Genomic DNA, 26,788 nt, shown 5'->3' with positions numbered 1-26,788 from the left:
AGGAGAGGGCCACAGTCTGCTTTTAAATCCAAGGCTATTTGTCAAGCTTCTTAGCCGCTGACTAGCCTGGCTTCTGATGCTGCTGAGCCTTTCAGCAACTAGGCTAGAATTTTAAAAGGTCAAAAACTGTGTGACAGCTAAATACATGTATAAGTGTTCATAAAATCAGGGTCATAACATGCTGAGATTATTTAGTCTATTAAATTAATGTACTTTCTATAATGATATCTTTTTAGGTGACCACACTTTCCAAAAAGGTATGTTCAAAGTCAGTAGTAAAATAAGACACTTGACAACTGCCCTCCTAGCAGGTTTTTACCCTATGAGGGGAAAAAGTACCAAGAGGTTTTTGCATAGTTCAAATTACTAGCAATTAACAGGCATACTTTTTGAGCAGAATTTTGTTTTGCGTAGAATAAACAATTGTGAACTAAATCTTCATTCCTAAATAGTACCAACGCTTTAGAACACGGGTAGAAAAGTAAACTCTTTAAATAGTTTTATCAGTTATATTACAATAACTAGAGTACTGATTAAACACAACATTGTAGTTCTACTTTTATCAACATTCAGGTATTCCAGATGATTCAGTAGTCTCAATGTGGATCAGCTCAGATCCCCATGGTTAAGGTAAGTTAGGCATTTATAGCCTGCTTCAAGTGCTGTGTTACAGTTGCAGTAGTCAATGCTTTTTGCCAAACAGGAAGTCCTTATGAAGCTGGAAAGTGGTTTCCAGAGAACCTCTCACTTCTTGCAGTAAGTATAAAACTGTATCTAAAAACCCAGCTTCTGCTTGGTGTCCAAATCGTTAAATAGTCTGAAGTAATATACAAATCATGTTACAAGACCTGGTAATTCCTGTTACATAAAGTTACAAGTATCGGGGGAAAAAAAGCCCCCATACACATCGTTGGAGTAAATATGTACATGTTTAGAAAGCATTGGCACCTTTGGTGATTTGTTAAAATGCAGTGAAAGCCTCAGGTCTCACAATCTGAAGTTCAAAAACACAGTGGATTTGAAGGTTCAGTTAAGTCTTTGGCCTAACAGTTAGTCAAAGACAATGATTTATAACAAAAATAAATACAAAAATGACTAAAGTGTATATATACAAAAAGTACATCTAATATTCAAGCCTCTCTTTTAAAAAAAAAAAAACAACTATGTATATTTGTGAGCAAGAATCACACAATCCAATCTTAAAAAAAAAAAAAATTTTGAGCAACATGACCTATTGCACATGTAATTTAAGATGATGCTTTTTGTTAAGCCCTAACTACTGCAGCAGGCAAAGTTTATGACTAAAGTAGATTTGCAGGTCTTCAGATTATACTTGAACAAAGTATGTTAAGGCCACTGTCTCTTTATAATTAGCTACGCATTGACAGAAGGATAGAGAACCTGTCTTGATCTTAACCATGCATTCCTTGCACGGAAGGTTAGGATCACAGGCAAAGGTCTGCCATAGTGGTTTTGTATATTTTGCAGAAAAGACCCCAAATCAACACAGTATCTTCTAAAGTGTGAGTTAGATTTGAAGGGAAAAAGAGGCAGTCTGGAAATTAAATAATGCAAATAAAGTTTGTTGAAGCAGTTTTAACTGTGCAAACAAAAGCCTCAATATAAGTAGTAATATCTACAATCAAATGGTGAATGTCCATAGTGTTCATAGGTCTAACTCCATCAGTATTCCATTAATGAAAAACCTTAACATCTATCTGAACTTTGTGGATGAAAATAATTTTTCCCTAAGAATAACTTTCATTTTCATTCCATTTTGTGAACCACTGTTTTGTCTCAAGGTCTTTGCAGTTCCCATCTTTGATCTGTCGCTCTTCTTTTCGAATTCTTACAGCATGATATCGGGGGACACTGTCTTCGTACCTAGAACGCTGGAAGAACCCACACTGGGGCAGAGAAGAAAAAGAACAGTTTAGGTTGCTGCCAAAGTACTACAATTATAGAGGCAATAAATTCTTCCTTTGTGCAGATATACAGGTAAGAAAATTGAAAACAAACATACATAAGCTAAGCCAAAAAAGTAGCATATGTAGCTATAAAAATGTGAGCCAGCAGATTTACATTAGTTGTTCCAGCAGCAGTTGAAGACAAGTAGCATAGTCTGACAATCTAGTAATCTAATACCTTAAAAATATTCCCTCCACTAACTTCCTAAATTTGTTTTACAAGTCTTTTAAGTTGTCTTATAGAGCTATTCATTCACATAATGAGAGAATTTAATGCTACACAAAGAAGTAGATACAGTTCAGGAAAGCTTGCTGCTTCTGAATCAAAAGTAGGTATGTACTTTGCTATCTTCCTGTACAGTGACATGATTTACCTTTAAAATCCTACAGAAAGATTCCCAGGGCCTTCAAGAAAAGTTACACTAAGGCCTTGTTTTTCAAAGCACCATCTCAACTACAGTCACCTGAACTAACCACACATATGCAGTATGAGAACATGAGTCTTGCTTAGTTTGCCACAGGACAAAAAAAAAAAAGACATAACTTGAAAGTTTTGTAATGTGCCATGACACAAGTCTCCCCAGATGAAATCTAGTACAGCTTATTTATGCCCTGCAATTTTTTATTCAAAGCCACTGTAAAAACTGATTTTAACTATTGAGGAATGGACTGAAATTAGTTTTCAAAACAAAATGGAGTTACGGCCACAATGTTACAAAGATGATGATTGGTAGATGCTCAACTTTACATGCTTATGGGTCACCGATGTCAAGATTAAGGTTAAGAGACATTGTGCCATCCAGCTGCCATTAGATACTGCTAGAAAAGAGATTAAAGTGGTAAGGTTTTGTTCATAGTATTTGGGGTGGTGGGTTTTTTTAAAAAAAACAACATCAGAACTCAGGTGGAACTGAATTTAAAAAAAAAAATTACATCCAGGCATAGACCAAATCTTTAGCCATGTCTTAGTTAAGATTTCATGAAACATTGTTTTGACATATTTTAGTTAAGAATTCCTCCGCACCCCCTGATCCCAAGCATCACTTAATTAATATGATGTACATGCATGTAATATCTTAAGTTGAATAAAGGTTGCCAGAAGCATAAATCATCATGCATCTAGTAGCTTCAGCAGAGGAAAGTGTGTTCCTAGAAAAGTATACCTTAGAATTGAAGGAAAACAGACGTTTCCACAGCAATTTAATTCTCATTATGAAAACCCCTTTCATTATAAGCAACATGTATCTTTTAGCATGCACTGAAGATTAGCAAAGCAAGTTTATCATTCACGTAGTCTTAGCTTTAAATCTTAACTCTGCAGTGTTGACTACCATCTCTCAAGCTTAAAACTTAATTGTACTGTTAAAACATAAATTTCAAAAAAAGACTAAAAAACATTACAACAGATCAAGATGTTTTCCACAGAAATAAACAAGAAGCTTTTTAGACCAAGGTGAACACCTGTGTTTGTTCACGTGCACCAAAAGCTGAAAATCTATCAACAGAATGAGCAAGCGAGTATGACAGATAGTTTGAAAAAGTTAATAGAACATATGCAGTAAAAGCTTCATAGTTAGCCACCACAACCATAGCATGTGCCACAGCTAAAAAATTAAAAAAATTTCATCAATTACCAATTACAGAAGTAGATCAATACTATGCATCAGAAGTAAGTCTCTCTTTATCAGATGGCTGAGCATGGATCTCAGCCTTGTGATATGTGGCATCGTAATGATCTTTCTTATTTCTCTTGAAGAAACCACACTACAAGGAAGCAAGGTATTTAGTCAATTTCTGTGGACTGAAAGAAGTCAAACCTATTAAAACTGACTTAAATTAACTCTGAACTATCTTCCCGTTATCCCTTCACAGGCCTAAAAAAAAAAATAAAATCACAACAACTGAGCTGTTTCTAGATCTGATAATTTCTTGGACTAGCTCGATCTGTAAAATAATAGAATAACTTGAGGTAAACAATATTATTTTAGAGGCATTTTGATAAATTTGTAATGCATCTGTTTGGGTTTTTTGGTTTTGTGGGTTGTGTTTTTTTTCGTTGGTTGGGTTTTTGTTTTTAGAAAAGCTACTATAAAGTATGTCCACAGCAACTAAAGCTGGCTGTGAAGAGCAGAAAGAAATCTATATAGAAACCTGTTCATGGACTAGTGCACAGGATAGACAAAAACATAGGGTAGAACAAAAATGAGTACTACTTTGACCTGTACAACACAAGCATTTGTCTTAAACCAGTCATGTAACTGTCTTTGAAGTACCATGTTTGTCCTTCATAAGATGACACAGTGTTTGTCATCAGAAGAAGCATTTTACACTGTGTGTCTATTTTCGTGTGCAGCAAGACACTATTAGTTATAACCTAACAGCCCACCCAAGTATTAATTCATCAGGAAGAATTGCAGCAGGTGCTGGGCATTTATTAGAAAACAGGGAAGTCAGAACTATCCTGTAAGAAGTAACCTGCAGCAAACAGTAGCTCCTCAAAGCTAATTGCTACAGTTTCTCCAGAAGAAAGTGACAGACAGAGGATATTCTTCTTCACCTCTTGTTTCTGAATAACCTTCTGCTATCCCATAACAGCAAATACTAACTGCCTATGCCTATAAAAACCAAGAATAAAAGGACTGCCCTGCTATACTTGGAACCACAATTAGTTGTAAAAATGCCAAAGGTAGTTAGAAAAATAGATACTTGATTTTTTTTCTTTTGCAAATTGTTAACCTTTTGTTATACACACTTACTCCTTTAAGGTTTTTAAGATAAAAAGCCAATACTACAGAAATTCACCAACACACTTGGCTATAGATTATTTCTGTACCTTTTGGTTATTTTTATCTACTCTCAGTTTAATGGTATTTCTAATGTTATGAGAACAAAGAGCTGCTAAACCATTTGTAAGTAGTTCACATGAAGTTTTACACCTAACTGCAGAAGCCCCAATTAGCTGTATCCATCCATATCAAAGTAACTATGGTCTCTGAACATTGTCTTAAGTTTTGCCCAGAGCTCAAAATACTTCCTTTTGAGGATGTGCAAGCAGAAAAATTTCATAACAAGTCTTCCCATGTAACCATTTTCATTCTGTATGTTGCAAAACTGAGAAACTGATAAAGGTAATATATGGTTTGGGCAGTTTTACTCTATTTTGAGTCCCAAATAAAACGAAAATATTTAATCATTTGCTTAATTAGTTTGCTGTCTTATCAGTTGTAGACCAGGAGATGTAAAATAACCATATGAATAGAAACTCACCTTCCATAGTAAGAATACCAACAGTGCAAGCATCAGTATTCCAGCAAAAATAGCCACCGAGATGATCCACCAAGGTACTCCTGTATAAAGTGCTACAGGTTTGGCAGGAAAGACAGTAACACGCACCTAAAGGAGAGAAAATATGTGAAGATGTAAAGAGCATTTCAAAAGCATCCATGTTAATGTAAAGCTGTAATTTATACAGTCTTTTTTCTCTAACAAGATGTCTTCTCTCTCTCATCTACAAAGTGTTTTTGAAGAATAAGTTCCTACTGGTATCATTTCAATATGGCAGTGAGTTTTTCCAACCCGATTAAAAGGTAAAAACAACCAGTAATTCAGTTATCAATAACTCAGGTAAAAAGCTAAACTTTTAGCTAGTTTTGTTTTAAAATGCTTTGGGGGCGGGGGGGGTTCAGTCTTTGAGGTAAGCTGGAAACATCACAACCATAACATATGGTTAGCATTAAATGTTGAACCTACCTGAGCAACTTCATTTGTGAGTTTAACATTCTTAGCTGCAGCAGGAACACTGATTGAAGCCCTAACAAGAATGTCCAGGTAGTTCATTTTGGAGTATTCCTGTTCCAAAACAAAATAGGGACATTAGACACAGAACAGGAGAGAACTCTGACCTTCCAAAATGGCAGATAAGAGGACTTACTTCTAAGAAAGTACTGTTCCACAGTCTGGAACGCAGCACAATAGATGCCTTGCTGTCTAAACCCTTCAGGGGACATTTTATATCCACGCAGCGTGCATTCACATTGCAGTCCTGCAATTACAAATTCGTGCATGTAAATAAAAACACATCCTCACAAATTAACCCACCCCTGATTAAAAATTGCATTATATGCATCATATTTGTGTGCAAGAACCAAAAATCTGTTTGTACTGACAGCAACAGGAAAATACCTGTTTATTTTATGTAGATAACTATGCAGAAACTCTTTCCTATTTCTCTCTTGTCAGTAGATAATCTAAATGGTCAACTTTTAAAAGCTTCGATACTTGGATTTAACATAAAAACAAAGCAGAGAGATACCTTCTTTCACCCTGCCAAAGCCCTCTTACAAGTGCAGGGGGAAGTATCTGACAAGACTACAGTTGGTACAATATGCTTACCAAGGTCTTGTATTTTCTTTCCGAGAATAAAGAAAATGTCTTGCTGTCTGTAATCTGCTTCTCTGCAACCTCACGTTTCCTTCTTGAGTTATGGGATTCCTAAAAAAAGAGGGGAAAAAAAAAAGGTAAAAGTTTTAGTAGTTTATCTTAATTCTGACCCCACATAAGCAGAGAAACAAGAACTCAGGGAGTGTTTTCTTGTTCCAAGATCAGCACGAGTGACATCATTATATATCCCTACTTAACTACATTTATTGCTAATAGTAGAGTCAGGACAATTCCTAGAATTTGAGTTTACCTAAAGAAAGGTCAACTGCCTACTTTCTTTAATAGGTCAAAGGGGTTTTAGATTTATAATGCTTTCAATGTGTCGTGGTTTAGCCCCAGCCAACAACTAAGCACCACACAGCCGCTCGCTCACTCCCCCTACCCCGATGGGATGGGGGAGAGAATCGGAGGAGTAAGAGTGAGAAACACTCCTGGGTTGAGATAAGAACAGTTTAATAATTGAAATAAAGTAAAATAGTAATGATAATAGTAACAGTATAATAATAATGATACACGAAGCAAGTGATGCACAATGCAATTGCTCACCACCCACCGACCGATACCCAGACAGTTCCCGAGCAGCGATCGCTGCTCCCTGGCCACCCCCCCCCCCCCCAGTTTATATACTGAGCATGACGTCATATGGTATGGAATAGCCCTTTGGTCAGTTTGGATCAACTCTTCTGGCTGTGCCCCCTCCCAGTTTCTTGTGCGCCTGGCAGAGCATGGGAAGCTGAAAAAGTCCTTGACTAGCATAAGCAGTACTCAGCAACAACTAAAAACATCAGCATGTTATCAACATTCTTCTCCTACTAAATCCAAAACACAGCACTATGCCTGCTGCTAGGAAGAAAATTAACTCTATCCCAGCCGAAACCAGGACACAATGCTATTTCCATTTTTGTTCTATACAAAGGATATTAATGTTACCATGCTAAAAGAATAAGATTATGGTGAAGTCAGTAGATGCATTTTTTTTAACTGTATACTAATTACACTCACTGGAAGTTTTATTAACTAATGTAGTGATCTGACAAGAATGGGTTTACGTGCATGCAGTTTTAATGGTGAAAATTAAAAACTCATCCCAAATGAACTAAAGATTATATGAAAAAAAAATTATGAAAATGAAGGCTCAGGGTTTAGGAGAAAATCTTGCTAGATAGGCACAACAAAAGGCTATGAAACTCTTGCTTGAGAAATTCTTTTTATCACATTTGTTGTAAATAAGTAAATTAAAGTGCAAGCCCTTTCTCTTCAAAAAATTACATGGAATTCCCCCAGGCTGGGGAGATGTTTACTGTTGTTTATTGTTTTCCGTGTAAGAATCACATATCAATAATGCTGATGAAATGTGTTAAAGCAAACAGCAATTTCATCCTGTAAGAGCATATGACAACAGTGCCCATTGCAATAACAGTCACCACTGCATACTATCTATCCTTTAGCATGTCATCCTCATTAGCTGTTATGAAGTCTCCTAATAAGCTTAACCCTTGATACATTGTTCCTGTATTATGCTTTTGAGCTGCTTAAGAGAAAAAAAGTCCTTCTGGAGACAAGCTCTTATGCCCCATTACCACAGGCTGCAGTGCTTTCACATTGTACTAATCATGAACAGAAAACAGTAACATACCGCAACATGCAAACTATTGATTTCATTCTCAGGCTGACAGGAGACTTTTTCCAAGCCTTTGGAGTCTATTTTCATCAAATAAAGCAGCCATTTGCCATTACTAATTTCTTTCGGCCATTGGATGTCCAGGGAAGCAGTACCAAATGTTTTCAGTGGTCTGCCCAAGTTAGTTACCTGTTAAAACAAACATTCTTTAAACTGTGAAATACTTTCCAAAGGGATTTTCTTCTCAATCGAAAGTGTTATTGACTTTTAAGCATGCAGCTAACAGGAAATTTAAAAGCAGATGAAAGACAGTCAAAACAGAGGATAAATACAAAGCTTATACTGAAACTAGCACACTTGGACAGCAAGTAAATATGGAGTTTAAACATGTAAGGATTAAAATTCCCTAACATGAACTTTAAGCTGTTGATTTTTAGAAATCTATCTTCATGTGAAACGACAACTCCAATTTGGAGTTAACAAATCATCCAGTTACATAACTGAGGCAAATTGCAAGTTTATGAGGAACTCTGACACAAAAAGATAACCAGCTCTTGCACTCATAAGTCTGGAAGTTGTTTCCCAACCTATTTTTTGCTTTCTTAGTGTTACTGTTCATGATAGCAAGTTCTAAAACAGATATTCTAACTGCTTCTACTTTAATACATACATGCAGGTACAGAAAGAAGTAAAGGATTGACAGAGATGGACTTTAATCCTGACAAACTACTGTGTACAAAGACGGCAGGGCTTGCATTAATGATGTAGAAAAAGCACCACTCTTGCTGATAACCTGAGATTTTACAGAACCAAAATAGTCTCTCTCAGCCTTCTCCTCGATTTATTAATTGGGCAGAAGACCAAAGAGTGAAACAGACCCATACATTCAAAGTGGTGCCCGCCGCGTCTTCTTGCACCTGCTCAATCCTGTGTGCAGTAAGTACACATACTTGCTGTCCATGTGCATCAGTTAACACCTGGGCATGCCACAGTTAGGGTTCTGGGTTTAAGTTTTGTTCCCTACCTGCATGGGGTTTTATGCTGTGCAAGTGAATGTGCGTGAACTGCTCTGAAAAACAAGCGTACAGCCAGCCTCAGGCCACTTCCTCAAAATATGACTGTAAAACGTCAAGGCCTAAAGAAGCTGTAGTCTGCAGTCAGACTGCATGTTCTGATCAGGAGTCAGGATTTTGGGACAAGAAAAGCCAATTCTAAATCCAGCAACTTTTCCAAGTATTCATATGCAAAAAGAGAGAAGCTGTTGGCATTAATCTAAATTACTCACTCTGAATTCATACTCTATGAGGTTTCCAATATGATCTTCAGATTTCATAGCACTCTCACCAATGACGCTGCCTCCAAAATATACCTGCGAAGGCTTAGCCACTCTGTTCAGGTGGGGGTGGGGAAGGAGAATAATCAGATTTTAATGAAGTCTGCAGCAAAACTGTCATCCCCAGCCCCCCCATTTGTTATGCTATCAGCACTTACCCAGTGAGTGATAAAAGCAATTCAAGAACCACTTTAGCACTAGCTGTAATTGGAGTCGAATTAACTTGAGTGCTTGTTCTACAATGAAAAGGAAACAATGCTGTTTATAAATTTAGCAGTTTTCACTTTACTACTAAATTGTGTTTGTGAATTGAACAAATTAATTCAAAATGTTTACAACTGTATATAAAAACATAGCACGTGCACACAAAGAAAACTTACGTTTCCAACTTCAGATTAATGTCCAAGTCTGTTGTATCAACATTAACTTTAGTAGTACTCAAGATCAGATAAAAGGTTACCTAGACAAGAAAGAACATCCATGAAATATGTAAACATTTTATAAAATATATTAATATATGCAGTATTATAGAAATACACCGTCAAGTTCTAAAGCTAAAAAGACAGATCCAAATCAAATTTCCAGTTATGACACACAGAAACTTTGGATGACTGCAGTCAGGAATCAGATTTTATAACGAGTAAAAGAGGTGCAACTTACATTAGAATTTCTTTTGAAAGGATTTCCAAGTTCACACTCTGCTTGAGAACCATTTTGGTTAGCACCACATGTTAGTTGTTTCTCCTGATTAAACAGAATACATTTACAAGTAAAAATATGCTGCAAATATTAAAAAATTTTTCTATCTTTTCTCTTAAAAATACTTACAGGATAACCCCTCATCTCCCTAAATGCAGAATATGTCAGACTGTCTGGAAAAGTTGCAATTAGTTTAGCTTCATATGCATCTTCACCATCTTTTTGTGGATTTTTTGCATCAGATGGATTGTTTGTCACCGTTATTTCCAGGGCAATATCTTTCTGATCTTTCAGAACAAGCACTGGCATGCCATTTTCACTACAGAAACAGAGTATACAGGGTTGTGTGCATTAGGAAAACAAATGTGTATGAAAGTTTGCTTCTTACTATAGTTTACCCTAATATAATTCCCTCTATTAGGGAAGAATCGCTATAGGACCATAAACACATGAATGGTTGCAGGTTTTTTCCCCAGACCAGTATTTCCTCTCTGAAAGTGGCCAGCAGTTAACAGCATAGAACAGACTGATATACCCCTCAAGTAATCAAGAGTTTATAGTATTTCTGAACCAGCACATGCATCTGGCTCATGTTTAATAGTGATGAATTTTCTCTGAATAAATCTACTGACTGACTTTTCTCTTGTAAAGCATACATGGGTTTGGCTTCCGAGTCAGACTGTGGCACTTACTGCTAAAGGTGACTTGACTGCTGACAGTAAGTAAACATACTTCCTTTTGTTTGTTTTACACCTCCTTTCTAATTTCGCTGGCCCTCCCACTGGCCCTCCAGGGAGGAAGGATACAACAGAGCATTAGGTGTGTGTTACAGTGAAATGGTTTCGCTGTTCACTTCTCTGTAACTGCTTGTCTTAGGCTACTAGACTATAGTGTATCAATCATATTGTCATACTCGCAATGAAATTTCACCTCAAAAATAGTTAACAGTAGCACACACAATAAACTACTGCAAAGCTGGTTTAGAATCTCATTTCTCCAGGGGTTAGAAACTTTTTCCCCCCCTAGCTTTTAGACCATATGTGCACAGCTGTGGCCACTTGGTATCCATTTGACTCTGTACCACCTCTCCTCTTCTAAAGTTCATCCCCAGTCCCCCATCTTCCTCACCCTGTCAGATCAGTACTACTACACAGGGCTGTGTTTGCCAGACTAACAGGATGAAGCTGCTCCATCTCCCAAAACCCTCTCCTAAAAGTTCTTTTAAGCACCTGTTAATAATTTGCATTTCAGCAATGCATTAATCAAGGCTTACATTGGTAAATAAGTAAACCTGTCTTCATTTCCTTCTCTACTGCAAAACCGGTACTGAAGTTTCAGATTGCTGTGACATTCATTGTCTTCTCCACATCCTTCTTTTAAGAACTCCACCTAAATAAAACCAAAGCACTTTTAGTGCATGCTACACAATACTAGCTTAAAACAAGATTTCTGACATGCACTGCATAAAGTGTCTACGGGGAGCTCAGAGATACTTTCCTGGCTAGAGTAAGATTTTAACCTGACTCTTCTTGCCCGTCAAGAGTTTTTCCTTTGTGAGACATAGCCCTTGATGCTGATAATTTAGAACTTCAAATGTGACTAAAAGGCAGAATTAGATAATTCTAAGTGAGAGGTACACTTCTAATGAGGAGAAACATCCTTAAGTCTGATTCTTCAATGAGCGTTCAGGAAATGAAATCTTTTACCCAAGATACTTTCTCTCTTTTACGTCACTGCTGCAGAGTTCTAATGCTGTTACAGCATCCTACCTATGGAAAAATTAGCCTGTACATAATTTTGTGATGTGGGACAAGTGTTCACGGCAGGAGATGATGGATTTCCATTTTTAATCAAAAGTACATTTCCTCCTAAACTTGGTGGGGAGAAGGAAGAAACCTAGCAGCTATACCAGCTTCACTTTTGTTGCAAAAGAAACACCGGATCTAGTTCATAACATTTTGTAGCAAGTTCATAACAACGTATAAAATATAAGCCAGTAGTTACAAGTCCAGTGCCGCCCCAGTTATTTCCTTTGGTTGCAATTTAGCTTTCTACAGTCTTAAAATTCAGTGATTTATCAAAGTGCAGATTTATGGGAAAATGTGATATCAAAGGCTTACTTTCGTGGTCTTTGCTTCAGATTCATTTGAATTCAGAATTGGTATAAGATCTGGAAGTACCCTCTCTTTTCTTGCAGGCGGTGAGCTAGACTCCAGGCCAGCAATTTTAACACTGACTGATATTGGAATGGGGCGTAGCTTATCTTTAATTTTTTCCTGTTAAAATATTTAAATGGCATAGTTAGTATACAGTACAGAGAAGAAAAAACAACACAAAGACTAGCTTTTGGTGCACATTTTAAAACAAGCAGTAACGCAAAATATTTTCTGCTACATTTTGCAGTATTAAAACTATTCACTATATAGAAACCCAATACTTTCTAAAAATGTGCAAGAACACAAGGAGCCCTAGCCCTACTGTCTTTTTCTGGCTTCCCAATCTGATGATTTCTCTCACCGTTAAGAATTCCTAGGAACCAGAGATGGTAGCTCAGGCTAGTGAAATTCACACTACAATGATAAAATAACACACTTTCTCCCTATTACACAAGTTCAAGCTCTTTTGATTTGCTGTGGTCAAAAGCAGCCTCGGAGGCTGACTCATTACTGCTGAGCCACAGATAGAGAATTTATTCAGCTCCTGGAGCAGTGCCACCTTTAAGGGCCAATGTAGCAGCCAAGTCAGAGAGCACATACCAAGCTCTCTTGTCCTGCCCATTCATCCCCTCCAAAACCCCTCAGTTAAAATTCTTTTCCTAGCCAGTCACACCATTAAATTCTGTAACAATTACTTCTGTTGGAAACAGCTGTATTGTTCTAAATTAGTTCAGCTCTATTGACATCCAGAGCATGCTGCAGTGGCTACAACTTTTATTCATACTTTGTAAGAAAGACAACAGGAGGAAGCAGCATGTGTGCAGGGAATAGTAAGGTACTACTTAACTACTGTTGTTTTCTAGTTTTGAAGCTTTATATTGCATGTGGCTTAAGTTATAGACAAAGGTACCACGAGGCTGAAAAAAAGAGCATGCTTTTGTTTTAAATGGATCTAAATGAAATAAAAATAAAATACTCTGCCTTACCTGCAGTACAAGCTTGGTTGTCACACACTCTTTTGAGTTCTGCCCCCTTAGGGTTGTACTTGCAGTAAACTGATCAGAGAGGTAGTCTTTAAACCGTACCCTAGACGGCAGGCCTAACCGCCTCCTCTCGTTTTCTGCTTCAAATGTATAGTTGATCCCTATATGAAGAAATAAAGTAGGTCACTATAAAAAAGAACCCTTGCCTTACTGAAAAGAACTTTAATTTCTCCAGGTATGATCTTACAACATTATTCTAGAAGAGTTTCAGCCAGTGCTGGGCTTCACAAACTGTTTTCAGTTATTTACAACACTTTCTCCATCTGTCAGTTTTGTCCCTCTCCAGTTGAGGGCCAGGTACCCCGCACGTGTATCCAGAGGAAACTTCTAAACCAAATCCTTTTATTCCAGAAGTACCCCATTACTTTACCAGCATGCAGAGCTGGCTGGAGGAGCTGTAATTGCTTCTGGGGAGCCAGTAGAGGGCTGAGATACAAAACTTTGTAAACTCATCTGTTCTTGATTTCTCTTTTGTCCCAAATAGCACCTAAGCAGCCAGCACGATTTTGAGGTCAAGGTACACTGTTAATTTTAACACTGAAAGCAAAGTGCGACGAGAGCTTTCTAGCTGTATGCTGAGGCATGTTTTGATAGATCTGAACTCTGTGCATCTTTTAATGATCTCTGTATTCACCGAGCTAATTCAATGTCGCAAGGCTGGGAACAGCACCCAGCATGCCAGGCCTCGGGAGCATGCAGATGGGCACACGTGAGCCGCCTCTGAGAGCTGGCAGCGCTTGACCTGTTGAAGGACCAGGACCTTATTCAAGCATATCTTATAGATTTTACAAGTAACTGAGAAACTCAAGACAACACAGGAAGAGAAGAAGGTTTGGGCTTAAACTTCTTCTCATTTCCTCTCAAAATCCTACACAGTTTTCTGAGGTGTAGTGACAGCAGCATTGTAATGAGAAAAAACAAGAGACATGAGAAACTAATGCTTTACGTTTTTAACTATATTTATGGCACAGTCTTCCAGGCTCCTATTCATAGAAAGATTTTTTTATTTCAGTTACTGAAAACAAAACCATTTTCATGAAAACAGAACACTGTTTTACATGGTAAGTCTCCAGTAAGAAATAATGCTTACTAACAATATGTAAAATGGGCTTTTAAAAATATTTTCTAAAGCAGCAGTAACCTAGAGAGGCAAAATGGTTTTGGTCTGTATGGCAGCCATTTGCTCACTGGTAGTTATATTATCTGGAAAGCTTCAGTTCAGTCTGTCATCCACAAAACTTCCCGACACACCAGCATGACTCTAAGTACATGTTATTCTGAATACAGACAGTGCAACAGCTGATCAACCTTAGTATTGAGTCACATTTTAAATTTGACAATCACAGTCTGAGTCACTATAATTTGAGTACTATTCTTCCATGACACATTATGAAGAAAAAACAAAAAGCAAACCATATGACAAACAGATGAAAAATATTTATCTTCAAAACTTACTTATTCTTGGATTTAAATCACTGGGGTTTGCAGTATATTGAAAACATGCTTTCACATCCATCCTGTAAAAAGTGCCAAGAAATTAGTATTAATTTTAATAAGGCATGGCCCAACAGACTGAAAAGTTTTAGTAGCCCATTGACTGATACCGTCAGTCTCATGACTGTGGTTTTCATGGGAGAACAGTAATTTGCTGCTTACTAAGCTGAATTACAAACCAAGAAAACACGGTTAATAAGCAAATAGAAAAAATATTTTCTGGTATTTGCTCTTACATCTCTACTCATGAGAAAGCTGTTCAAGTTAAGATACCTGTAAGCGTTAAAAGTCTTAAGTGGCAAAGTGACATTAATTTTCAAAAATGGACATTATGACCAGAACATATTCCACCCCTTGTCTTTAGCACATAGTCATACCAAATTCAGGAAGTCAGAATGATCACACGCAGATGCATTTGCTTAACCTGCACAACTGTCATATCCCTTCACTTTAACATCATCACTGACTGAACAAATTTTGACAACAGAAAACTCAATACACCAAGGCTTCTGATATAATAATTTTTTTTAAATTTACCATATTTCACTAGGGTCTTCAGGGTTCTTCTTCTTTAGATCAATTCTGTCAGGCTGTACTGTAATGCTGCTTCTAATACTTATCACAGGCCGAGATCTTCATTTGGGGGAAAAATGGGGAATGAAAACAAGGGTTAAAAAAAAGAAGGAAAAGATTCTGTTAAGATTAATTAAATAATTCATGTGAATCCCAGACGCCCTCCATGCCTGCACTGATTTGCAACAAAGACATCCCAAGAAACACAGAATTTGGCTTTGATAAAGGTTAGAAACAAAACTATTTAAAGCTAAGCAAAGCAAGTCACAAAAAACGACTACAGTTGTATTAAATGCCTGACAGGGTACATTAATGTGATGTTGTGGTTGTCATTTTACACACATATGAAAACCAGAAAATTCAAAGTGATGGTTCCCACCCCAATGGTAATTCAACCCCTATGAACAACTGTAGCTACTAAAGTTCATTCAGATCAATGTTCACAACAGCTTTAATGTGGAGCCTGGGTAGCTGTGGGAAATGATGCTTTCATTTCCTGACTCCTCTGCATGTAGGCTGCAACCATAATTCAGCCTGACAACTTTTCCTTTCTCTTCCTTTTTGGAAGGGACAAGAAAAGACGGTTCACATGAAAAAAAAAATGAATGAGCTGATCCCCGCTCTCCTGGAAGGATCTAAGGGCTGTTTAAAATGGCCAGTAAGCCACCTCTTCCTTTTCTAGCAAATTTCTTTTAACTGGGCCACCCCCTTCATTGTTCATCATCATAAAGGTTGTTGTTTTCACCTTTGTAAATGTTTCTGTACTGCCCTTATCAGCAAATGATTAAAGCTCCTTTTGAGTAAGCAGAACACCTAATAATCTAATCAACTTCCATTCTACCTACTCTGTTGTCTTCCACAAGCAACATGAGTTGGTTTTGTTGGGTGCTGTTTCAGTGTATTTAAGAACATTCCAATTATGTACACAGGTACTATACACCTTAGAGATGGGATCACCAGAGAATTGCAGGAAAGGTCATTCTGCATCAAAGGTAGAGTTGGTTTTATCCCTAAAATTGAGATAAGCAGTTTTGGAGTTTCTGCTCCTCCTCCTTTGGGACCTGACAGCAACCACCGAAGACCTGAACTTGATGCAGCATTCATAGCTCTGATGAGGAGACAGTCCTCTTCCTGCTCATTACTAATGATTCAACTCAGCAGTACATTAAACTGGAAAAAAAGCAGAGGTCCATAAAAGACCATGATCTCATCCCTAATTAAGGCATATACTACAGAAATCCAAAGGGATCCTATCTGCAGGGCTTCCTCACAGCTGTTTCATGGACCCCACTGCAACCTCAGCAATACCTCACTGCTTTTGGATCCTCAGCTGCAAAAGAGAAGTTTCGTTTCATTTTGTTCTATCTTCAATAAAGCAGGATTACATTTATATAACAGCAGCAAACAAAAGCTCTAGCAAATGTATCAGTTAACTTCTCCTTTCTTAAGGCAAAGGAATTACTTATCACCCTTAATTCCAGCAAAGGACACAGGCATCCAAGTAAGTTACCACAGGGCAAAGCTAGGGTACAGATACACTACATGCAGCAGCACTCCACAGTAACTGTCCGCATTCACCCTCTTACCCTGTATTGATAGTAAGGCAGCTTCTCAATGAGAAGAGGGGGATAAAGTAACAAACCAATTTATGGATTTTCACCCCCTCCACCCCCCAAATTTCCAACTTCTAGAAGAAAAAAAATACACTCCAGGCCAAACAGCTTTTTGTTACTTCTAAGCAGTTTTTTTAAAAACAAACTACAACCAGAACCTTGGTGTAATTAGTTACAGTTCTGTATTACCTGAACACAGATACAGAATCTGAAAGGGAACCAACAGCAATATCAGGGTAGGAATTTTTGTCCAGGTCCATGTTTCCAGCAATAGAGTAACCAAAGAAATTAGTGCCTGTTTTTTCACCATCAAGAATCTAAAGAGCAAACAGATTGAGGGAATTTAGACATTTAAAAGCTGTTGAAGTGGAATAAGTAACAAGTGAGCATCATTGTCTCATGGCCAGGGGACGGGGGGGGAAGAGAGAGAAGACATACAAGGAAATAGAACCTCTGTGTTCAGGTAAATGACACTGAGTGCCAGGATTTTTTGCTTTTCTTCCAAAAAGTTACTTTGCAATAGCAGTGAGTACCAGAAATTACTCTTTTAAATAGAAATGTTGCCTAGCTTATCTTTATTTATAGTATTTATGCAGTATAGACACTTGAAAAACTGAAAAAGTAATTGAGAAAGTATTTCAATGGTATTCTAGGAAGTGTAATCAAGTTCCATTCTCACATTGCAGACAACACAGTGGTCCTCAAGAGAAAAAGAAAAAGGCATAAACATTTTTTTGATTAAAAAAGAAAGTGAAGTAGTCGTAGTGAAAGACAAAATGAAGAAACTAAGTATTTTCAAATCCCCAAATTTCTTTCAAAAAAACAAAACTTGCACACCTACATGCCTTTTTCCTTCTCTACATATTATTGGTGCCAAAGGACTGCCCCAGAAAGAAAAATGTGTGTTAAAATCAAGAATTCCTAATCCTTCTGGTCAGCTGTGCAATCTTCGAAGGGTCCTGTGACTTTTCTGCACACCCACCACCCCGCTAATAGTAATGGAAAAGGAGAAAATGGATAGCCCTATCATCCCTTTAATTTTGTGCAAGACTAATTATATAAAGTAAAGGTTATTTCAATACCTGTGCTGGTTTTGTGTTTATTCCATTCTTGGATCCATGATAAATGTATACTTTGCCAAAACCATCATATGGAGCCCCTACTGCAATATCTGTTGAAAATAAGTTGCAACATCTAAAATCATTCTTGCTCTTTCTGCAGCTTGCAATCATGATAAGGGTACGATGTTCCAACTCTGGCATCAGCATGTCACATACATTTTTACTGTAATCATTTTTCACTCACCTGGATAGCCGTCCTGATTAACGTCCCCAACGTTTTCAACTGCAAGACCAAACATGGAGTCAGTGGTTCCATTTAAGCGAATAGGTTCTACTCCTTCCCATTTGCCTTGCTGGTTAATGTAGATGTACACAGCTCCACCGATATCTCCACTTCTGTCAAAATATTGCGGGGCTCCAACAACAATGTCTTGCCATCTTAGAATTAAAGGAAAAAAAAGTAGGGCTTTTACAGAACTGTGAAAAATAACCATCAGACTGTGGTCTCAAGGTCAGCTAGCCAAAGAGCTGCTAAGCAAAGACTAAGAAGTACATTAAACTGGCTGAGCAACAACAGCTCCACTGATACTACAAGCTGATTATATTTCCTTTGTGACATACAAGGATATTCTAGGGCCTGCTTTGGGTATCATTTAGGTTGGAAAAGATCGAGTCCAGCCGTTAACCTGGTATTGCCAAGTCCACCACTAAGCCATGTCCCTAAGTGCCACATCTACACATCTTTTAAATACCTCCGAGGATGGTGACTCCACCACCTCCCTATGAGGTTTGCTGCTTCTTTGTTTACACTAACTGTTTAAATTTAAATAAACTCTTTTCTATAATTAGAAATGTAGACCATGTCCTGACTGGTTCTCTGAGATGGTCACCATTTCCTCCAGCAAAACATGGAAGATGGGATTTGGCATTCCTTGTATTTCCAACGTGAAAAACCAAAGCCGAATTAAAACAGATCACCATCCTTCATTATACAGGCAGCAGGAGTTAACCAAGGCCATACCCATCACTGTTGAGATCCACAACAGCAACATCATAGCCAAAAGAAGAGGCCAGCCCTTCTCCTTCAAACATGTGCTCGAGTGAAAGTGCTCTCTGATTTTTCTCTTTTTTCAGTAAAACAACTGCTCCGCTGTGGTTGGCTCTTGGGGCACCAGACACAAAAGTCATCTCATCTTGGGAGACAATTCCTTTACCAGAGTCCAAAGAGAAACCTTTAACAGAGAAAGAAATAAATTATAAACAAACAAATGGCTTGTATTGTTCATAGGAAAAATAAATTCCCCTACTATATTAAAGTGGTATATTGAATAGAAGTTTTATCTAAAACAGAGTATGATATCCTGGGAATTCTCCTTTTCTGTTTGGACTGGTGAATGCATATTTACAAGTCTACACTCTTCCATATATTATATTTAAGTATTTCCCCCACAAAACATATTATTTCATTGCTTACTCAGATCTACTTTTCACAGACACCAAATACAAGATCATTTTTAAAAGCACCAGCTTAGAAATGACTACACCTTACCACTTGAATATAGCTCGAGTATCTCACGTCTGGCAAAATCGTTATAAAAATTCCTAAGTACAAGTCAATATCATTCTGTTGCAAACATGCAAAACATATTGCACAAGCACAGTATTGCACATGAGTGATGTATACAGTATTTGAGAATCACCTCACACAGTAATGGTGAAATTGGCAATTTTGATTCAATGCAGCCCTGAAGGACATGTTCAAATTAATTTAATCTTACGTATTCTTTATAAAAGTCAATGCATTTAAAAAAAATATGAAAAACGGAGTTAAAAGAATATACTGCATATACCAACATATCCAATAAAGCCCAAAGAAGAAAGTTACATACACTGCAAGGAAGAAAGATACTAGCCAGCAGACAGAAGTCTCCCTTCTGAAACACTTCACCACCACTATGAAAATTCTCAATTACAGCAATTCACAATGAGACAGTTTCAGAAAAATTCAGGGAGTCCCATCTGGGGGAGGGATGAGAGGGTTTGGAGAAATGTGTGACATGTTTCTTGAAGCCATGTTATTTTGCAAGCTACTCTTCATCTGAATCCCTGTTTTTACATGCTTTTACTTGCAATGTATTTGAGATGAGGGGGGATGGAGAGGAGAGGATCACGTGAAAGGTCTGGAGATTACGTCTGACCAGATGCTGCCACCTCAAGCGGTCACAAACCTAAGTAGCTATTCATCATTACATCCACCGATTTGTCCACCTGTATGCTGGGAGGCAACGTTTTGTATACAAACTGATCTGGATGAGTATCAGATACAGCTGTCAAAAATAGAAGACCTGTAACCATGAGTGAAAGATTGAAGAGACAAAAATAGTAGTTAAGTAAAGCAGCCATAACCATGTTTATTTACTGGCTAAACAGAGGGAACAGCAATGCCAGTGAACGGCAGGCTTGCATGGAAGTGGTTTTGATTGTGACAAATCAAAGGCAGCATTTACATTTAGAAGATAAATGCATTTGTTATGAAACTGCAAAAAGTCAGCGTTACTCTCTTCACGGCAAAATACGACCTCCATAGCACTCCTCACCTTACCAATCAGCTTGTCTTTCTAATGTAAGCTCTTATGTGTGGTGTGGGGTTTTTTTTCTTTTTTTTTGGGGGGGTGGGGGGGGGGGTGGGGGGGGTGGGTGGGTGTGTTTTGTTCATGTTTTGTGGGGTTGGTTTTGGGGTTGGTTTTTTTTTTGTTTGGGGGGGTGGGTTGTTTTTTGTTTGTGTTTTGGGGTTTTTTTTTGTTGGGTTTTTTTTTTTTTTTACACCCAGTGATTACGGCTAATACTTAACGGAAGTTTATGTTCTATTTCTTCTAACAGATATGTAGCTCTAAGTTGGCTCTTTTCTTGACTTGCTTTTACTTTTTATATTAGCAATGCCCTTCCCACCTGTTCAGCTTTCCACCACTCACACAGATTCCAGTTTCAAGTTACCAAAATTGTATTTGTTGCATATGCCAAAAGCAGTGGATCAATACACCACAGAAATCTGCACTAGAACAGAAAGGTTCTTTACGCTTGAGGCCTTTCCAAAAATGCAGTGTAGCCTTTTCTCTGCACCAACGTATCTCACTGGTGTACAGTAACATCCACTGGCCTAAGGATGTATTTCTGCTTTTGTGCGCGCACAAAGTGCAAGAGACTTGCCTCCTGCAACACACACACATGCACTTAAAAAATAAACACTACTCATACTATGGTATATTAAAGGCCTGTAAAAAGGCCACTGGAGTTTTAAAAACTTGAATAAAAAAATTGCACTAACCTACCAGGAGAGAGAAACTGCAGTCTTAACAGTTACATCCAGAAACTCAAATTTTTATCAACTTTCTGGTACCACATGGCAGAGACCTTGTGACTAAGGACTACAGATCCATATACCGTACTTACCATTACAGCGATTATAATCGCTCCCTGAGAATCTGTAGGTCCTCATCACAGCTCTTAAATCTCTCATTACATTAGCAGCTCTTTTAGGTACCTCAGCAGAGTATCATCTTACGCTTAAAACTGGCCCATATATGCAGAGAGAGATATGAATTATCCAAAATGGTTAACGTGTTACAGGGTCCACAAATGAAGGATTTTCTGCTCCCATTTCATATCGTTGCACCAGGCTGGGATCACAAATGTTTAAGAAGCCTAAAGAAATTTACTGTATGTACTTAATCCTACCTAAGTAACTGTTAGCTGGAACAGGAACTAGATTCTTATCTTGGAGGCTCTCGTCACCAACTTCATAAGGCCCATCATCAAAGATACCCAGATCATAAAATGTCTGATTCTTTTGCTCTGCACGAACCACCCCTGAAGAAATGAAATGATAAAATAAAAGCAAATGAATGGTAAGGGAGAAAAATAACAGATAAATGGTTCCCAACTAACATTAATTACGACGAATGAGGTAGTGACTGCTATGTAAATGGGACAAACACATAACAGTGCACTGGGTGAAAGCGTTTTCAAAAGGCAATGAATTTCTAAGTTCTATCTGTGTGCCACACTCTCAATGCTGCTCTGCAGAGGCCATGCAGTGATCTGGAAAATACGGGATACTAAGAAAATTCTCAACAAAAACACGGGACCAACTTGGTCAGGAACCACCCTCATCCCACAGTTCTTAACCTCATAAAGCCTCTCTTAAAAGGGAGGTAAGTACACAGGAATAGAAAAAAAAAAATTACTGTTCAGCTATGACAAACACCGGTGATATATTTAGAAAACATTATTTAAGGGGAAAAGAGCTATTGTTCAATAAAACGTATGCGTCCCTTCTCTCAACAGGCATATTTAACATTTTGGCAAGCACAAACATGTTTTTCCATGATACAAAAGAGTACTCTTATGACTCATATACTTTCATAGCACTTCTCTGCAATTAAAGTAAAACAGTGTCTGAACAAAATATGCTGTTTCAGCTTGGTCAGATTTTGTTGACAGATATGTGGAGGATTAAGTTTTCACTAAAGTACACGTTGTGCCAGAGTTAACTCAAAGATTTTGCATGGTTCATATAGCAGGCACAGGTGTACAGAGGGAAAAAATGTCATGGTTCGAGGATCAGATGTTCTAAAGAGGGAAGCTGTTGGTGTAATGAAGTGTGACGGGAAAAACCACTTTAAGAAAAAGAGACAGAGCCGGCCATTTAGATGCTTCTCAATATAAACTAACAGAGAAAATCTACGCTTTTTTTCTCTTAAGTTTTGGAATATCTCCTAGATTATATAGAGTACTGGGCTCTTAGTCAGACAGATTATCCATAGAATTTTACATGGATATCCATGGATTTAGATATGAATGCATGTAATATTTCTCTGTTCAGTTATCTTCCTGCAATCCTCCAGTATTTAATTTGGGAAGTACTACTTTCCACAGACTTCACAAAGAATAAAGTGGAGAATACTGCAGGATAAACAAAGACCTCAGTGCAGCTATCTAACATTTGCTCAAATGCAGGAAAAAAGGTTGGTCAAATAAGCTTAAAATAATTTAGTAACTTGTTCCAGTATGGAAGTCACAAAGCAAGCACTCAATCCTACCGTAAGATTAAGACTAATAAGGGGGAAAAAAAAGAGTTCCATTACCCATTCATAAGTACTCCCTCAAAGATATTTAAAAGAACTTCAGGACATACTTTTGATACAGGAGCATAGCATTTTGTGAAAACAGGGTAAAATCATTAGATCCCTATTATCCCCTCCCCCCTCAAAGAAAAAAACAAACAAACAAAAAAAAAACCCCACCACCTTAGGATGCAACCCTTGTGAGCAATCTCAGAGGAAATGGGAAGGGCAGGCAGGAAGGAAGCCAGGTCATACCTTTCCAATTGTAAGTGCCTGGGGCACCAAACACAATATAATGATAGTCTCTAGTAAAAGTAGCAGCAACACCTTGCTGACAGGAACCAAACTTCTCATGGCCTCTTAAACGACCATCACAAAAACTCCATACTCCATTATCCATATCATCCTTAATAGTGAGATCCTGGCTCAGCACATAGCACCTTCCAATGATATCCCGGGTTTCCTGCACTGTGTTTACATACTGCCTTTTCTCATAGCGATGTGCACATGTCTGCAAGATAGAAGACATAGTAAGTGATGCTTTCCGTATGTTTGTATGCAAGTCATCAAAGAAGGCTGGTCTCCTTTAGCAATACTTCATGCTAGCAATGCTGTAAGTCAGTCACCTTGTAGACACATCCATGTTGCAATGCAGAGAGAGTCCACTGTTCCCCATGGGCAATGTATAGGAAGCTCTGGGCGTCAATGGATACAAGTCAGGCAACCAGCTTCATGGTCAAGGAAGGCCACATGGTTAAAATTCCTCTTCTCTGTGGGATTTAGGAGTTTTAGCCCTACAGCCTTCCCTAATACCTAATCACTCTCTTTCAAGAGGTGAGGACAGAGCCACCCTATCTCTCATAAAGAAAGAAGTGGCTGTGTTTCCCCACAGCTGTCAGTTAAATGACTTACACACTTGTGCAGGACATGAGAAGCTGGTTCAACTACCATCTACCTGAGACTATTCAGAACTCACCCCTTCCAGAAAAGTGTCACAAAGCAGAGGCTGAAAGCTTTTCCAGTGAAGGAGAGGGAAGTTGTTCCTACTTCCTATGTTGAATGTTCCACTTAGAAGATAACTGGCATCGGGACAGAGCCGCAGCACTGAGCACAGCCTGTTCCTTAACCTTTTAGACTGTTCACCTGGGAACAGAATTCTAATCAAATATTTAACACAAAAGATGAGTAGCCACTCGGTTAAGCGGTGTAACCACCAAACTATTGTAGAAAAAGGTAGAACAGTCAAACCCCTTTGCCAGCAGTGTTTTTTGCAGAACTGGATGTAGGAAGTGTGTGAACAGCACAACCACACCAGGTTTCTCAGCTGACATACCTTTTCTATGGTTCCTATCAAGGCTTAAATATTAAGCAAACACGCAGCTCCTCTACACTTAGAGCACTGCAGTACTGCCCTGCTGCCCAGTGACGTTCAGGCTGCCCACACCTCATCTAGTAAGTGCATTTCCCACTTAGCACTTAGAAAGAAAAGTTTCTTCTCAGAAAAGACAAGACAACATTAGTTATTATTATATATATATTATGAATATCTGCAAGAATATAATTAGATGGGGAAGCTTCACTGCACACCCATTTTATGATGTAGCTGGTATCCTGCAGCATCATGAGAGGTTTATTTAACTAAGAAAGAGCTAAAAAAGTAACATTCTCTGGTAACTCCTGAAAGCTTTTTCTCTCTGTATTGTATAAAATAAAGAGTACCTCTGTATCGTATAAAATAAAGAATAGCTAGTAGTCTTACTGCAGTGCAATGACCACATTAATTCATAGGAGCAAATCAGCCAAACTCCCTGATGAAAGTTAAAGTGATGTTGATCATCTTGGAAAACAGGCTGATGATAGCCTGCTACTTTTACAACCTTATCACACCTATTTCTGTAGCCAGTGGTATTTAAAAGAAACAATACGTGTATCACAAAAACAGTAAGCAGACATCCTGAAAATGAGCTGTCCATCCTAGACTGTTACAAAGGTCATAAAGAAAGGCCAACTCACAGTTAAATAAATAATTTAAAGCTTTTACAATCTCAAGTATCTTACTTAGCTAGGGAGACATTTAAGTCCATCCTTACAAGAAATCACAGGATTAAACACAGGAAAGTTACCTTTCAGAAAGCTGCATAGAAACACAGACCATTCAGAACATTTACCATAGATACAAAACTTTTCTATAAGTTAGTCCTTTAGACTTACCACCACATTTCCTCCTGGCCCCTGACTTTGGACAGTTACACCCATCCATTGGTCTTCTTTACTCTCCATCTTCGGATCAGCTGCAGAGTATCATAATACAGCTTCAAATATTAACAGTTAATTACTTTTTTTTTTTTTTTTTTTTTTTGAAGTCCCAGTCAGGACAGGCACTTCCTACAGTACACGAGGCAGTCTGCAGGTGGCAGTGTCTGTACATTTTATCACTGACAACATCCATTTTATTAAACACTTCTAGCATAGTACTTCATGTCGCATCAATTTACAGAAGAGTAAGAACATCCAAATATACCAAGATTGAAGCATCTCGTGCAAGCTTAGCAATTAAGCTAGGGCTTATTCTCATGCAAAGAAAAGTTACGTATAAAGCCATAGAATCAACTGTCTGATACACTGCCTTTGGAAAGGACCACATGAAATAAGAAAAATCAGACAACTGTTTCAATCCAAAACAAAAGCGCTGAAGAACTTACTCTCCTCATCAAATACGACACGTGTGCAGCGTGTATTTGGAGATGCGATGTCACAGCTGTACAACCCTCCTGTTCTGTTGGCTTGTTGGGATGGAAAGGCCTTTTCCCGAGGAGCTCCAACCAGCAATCTGCAGGGAAAGAGAAATAATTTCAAGGGATCTACAGAGGTAATATTAGAAAAGACAAAGGCAACAGAATCAGGAATTGTTTTCACCATGTTGCTAGAGGTTCGACTTGCAAACATTTGAAGATGTATGAAAAGCTACATCACAGAACCATTCCTTAAAAAAAGAGGGGGCTGTAAAGCAGTAATAGTTCTGCAATTACTGGACCTGCAAAGCAGTAAATGTATTGCTATTACTGCTACAATTGTTGCAATGTTCAGTGAAAGTGGTTGACCAAAAAAAGAAAAAAAAAGTAGGTGTCTGGCAGTTTTGTAAAAAACATCCTTCTGTCACGGAGTCAAGTGGGGTATTTTTTGCCTTACTAAAAATTGTTGCTAAGGGTGGGAAAAGTGTTGTTACTAAAATGACCACAAACCCCCAAAACAGTGAATACAAGTGCTTTTCAGGCTTGTCCTGGTTTCGGCTGGGATAGAGTTAATTTTCTTCCTAGCAGCAGGCATAGTGTTGTGCTTTGGATTTAGTAGGAGAATAATGCTGATAACACGCTGATGTTTTTAGTTGTTGCTAAGTACTGCTTATGCTAGTCAAGGACTTTTCAGCTTCCCATGCTCTGCCAGGTGCACAAGAAACTGGGAGGGGGCACAGCCAGAAGAGTTGATCCAAACTGACCAAAGGGCTATTCCATACCATATGACGTCATGCTCAGTATATAAACTGGGGGGGGTTGGCCGGGGAGCAGCGATTGCTCCTGGGGAGCTGTCTGGGTATCGGTCAGCGGGTGGTAAGCAATTGCATTGTGCATCACTTGCTTTGTGTATTACTATTATTATCATCATTA

The 26,788-nt window shown here is 38.1% G+C and overlaps 1 protein-coding gene and 1 long non-coding RNA gene across 5 annotated transcripts; one reads left to right on the top strand and one right to left on the bottom strand.

Moving 5' to 3' along the window:
* The first annotated feature begins 716 nt into the window (after positions 1–716).
* Positions 717–18,991, top strand: LOC142593604 (uncharacterized). Its single transcript, XR_012831079.1, has 6 exons — positions 717–756; positions 1,856–1,998; positions 5,484–5,554; positions 8,705–8,964; positions 10,712–10,778; positions 18,850–18,991. It is a non-coding gene; the product is annotated as an uncharacterized LOC142593604 (long non-coding RNA).
* ITGA6 (integrin subunit alpha 6) lies at positions 750–25,953 on the bottom strand. Of its 4 annotated transcripts, none has more exons than XM_075711615.1 (25): positions 25,826–25,953; positions 25,335–25,414; positions 23,379–23,634; positions 21,736–21,867; positions 20,229–20,345; positions 19,022–19,232; positions 18,245–18,438; positions 18,014–18,110; positions 17,129–17,236; positions 15,291–15,386; positions 14,715–14,776; positions 13,203–13,360; positions 12,181–12,336; positions 11,334–11,449; positions 10,190–10,379; positions 10,022–10,105; positions 9,742–9,821; positions 9,520–9,597; positions 9,314–9,416; positions 8,044–8,217; positions 6,360–6,458; positions 5,899–6,009; positions 5,718–5,816; positions 5,235–5,360; positions 750–1,907 (listed from the first exon to the last, which is right to left on the bottom strand). In XM_075711615.1, exons 2-25 carry the CDS (start codon positions 25,401–25,403, stop codon positions 1,749–1,751), a joined length of 3,075 nt encoding a protein of 1,024 aa, XP_075567730.1. In that variant the 5' UTR covers positions 25,404–25,414; positions 25,826–25,953; the 3' UTR covers positions 750–1,748. The 4 variants fall into 4 exon arrangements, with proteins under 4 accessions (XP_075567730.1, XP_075567731.1, XP_075567732.1 ...); XM_075711614.1 differs by lacking the exon at positions 20,229–20,345 and adding an exon at positions 3,602–3,731 and having other exon boundaries at positions 1,871–1,907; positions 17,129–17,256; positions 18,022–18,110; XM_075711616.1 differs by lacking the exon at positions 20,229–20,345.
* Between the last annotated feature and the right edge of the window lie 835 nt (positions 25,954–26,788).

Source organism: Pelecanus crispus, chromosome 5 (genome assembly GCF_030463565.1).
Source record: "Pelecanus crispus isolate bPelCri1 chromosome 5, bPelCri1.pri, whole genome shotgun sequence".
Lineage (NCBI taxonomy): Eukaryota > Metazoa > Chordata > Aves > Pelecaniformes > Pelecanidae > Pelecanus > Pelecanus crispus.
The sequence above is the reverse complement of the archived record's forward strand: the minus strand, read 5'-3'. Positions and strand labels throughout refer to the sequence as shown.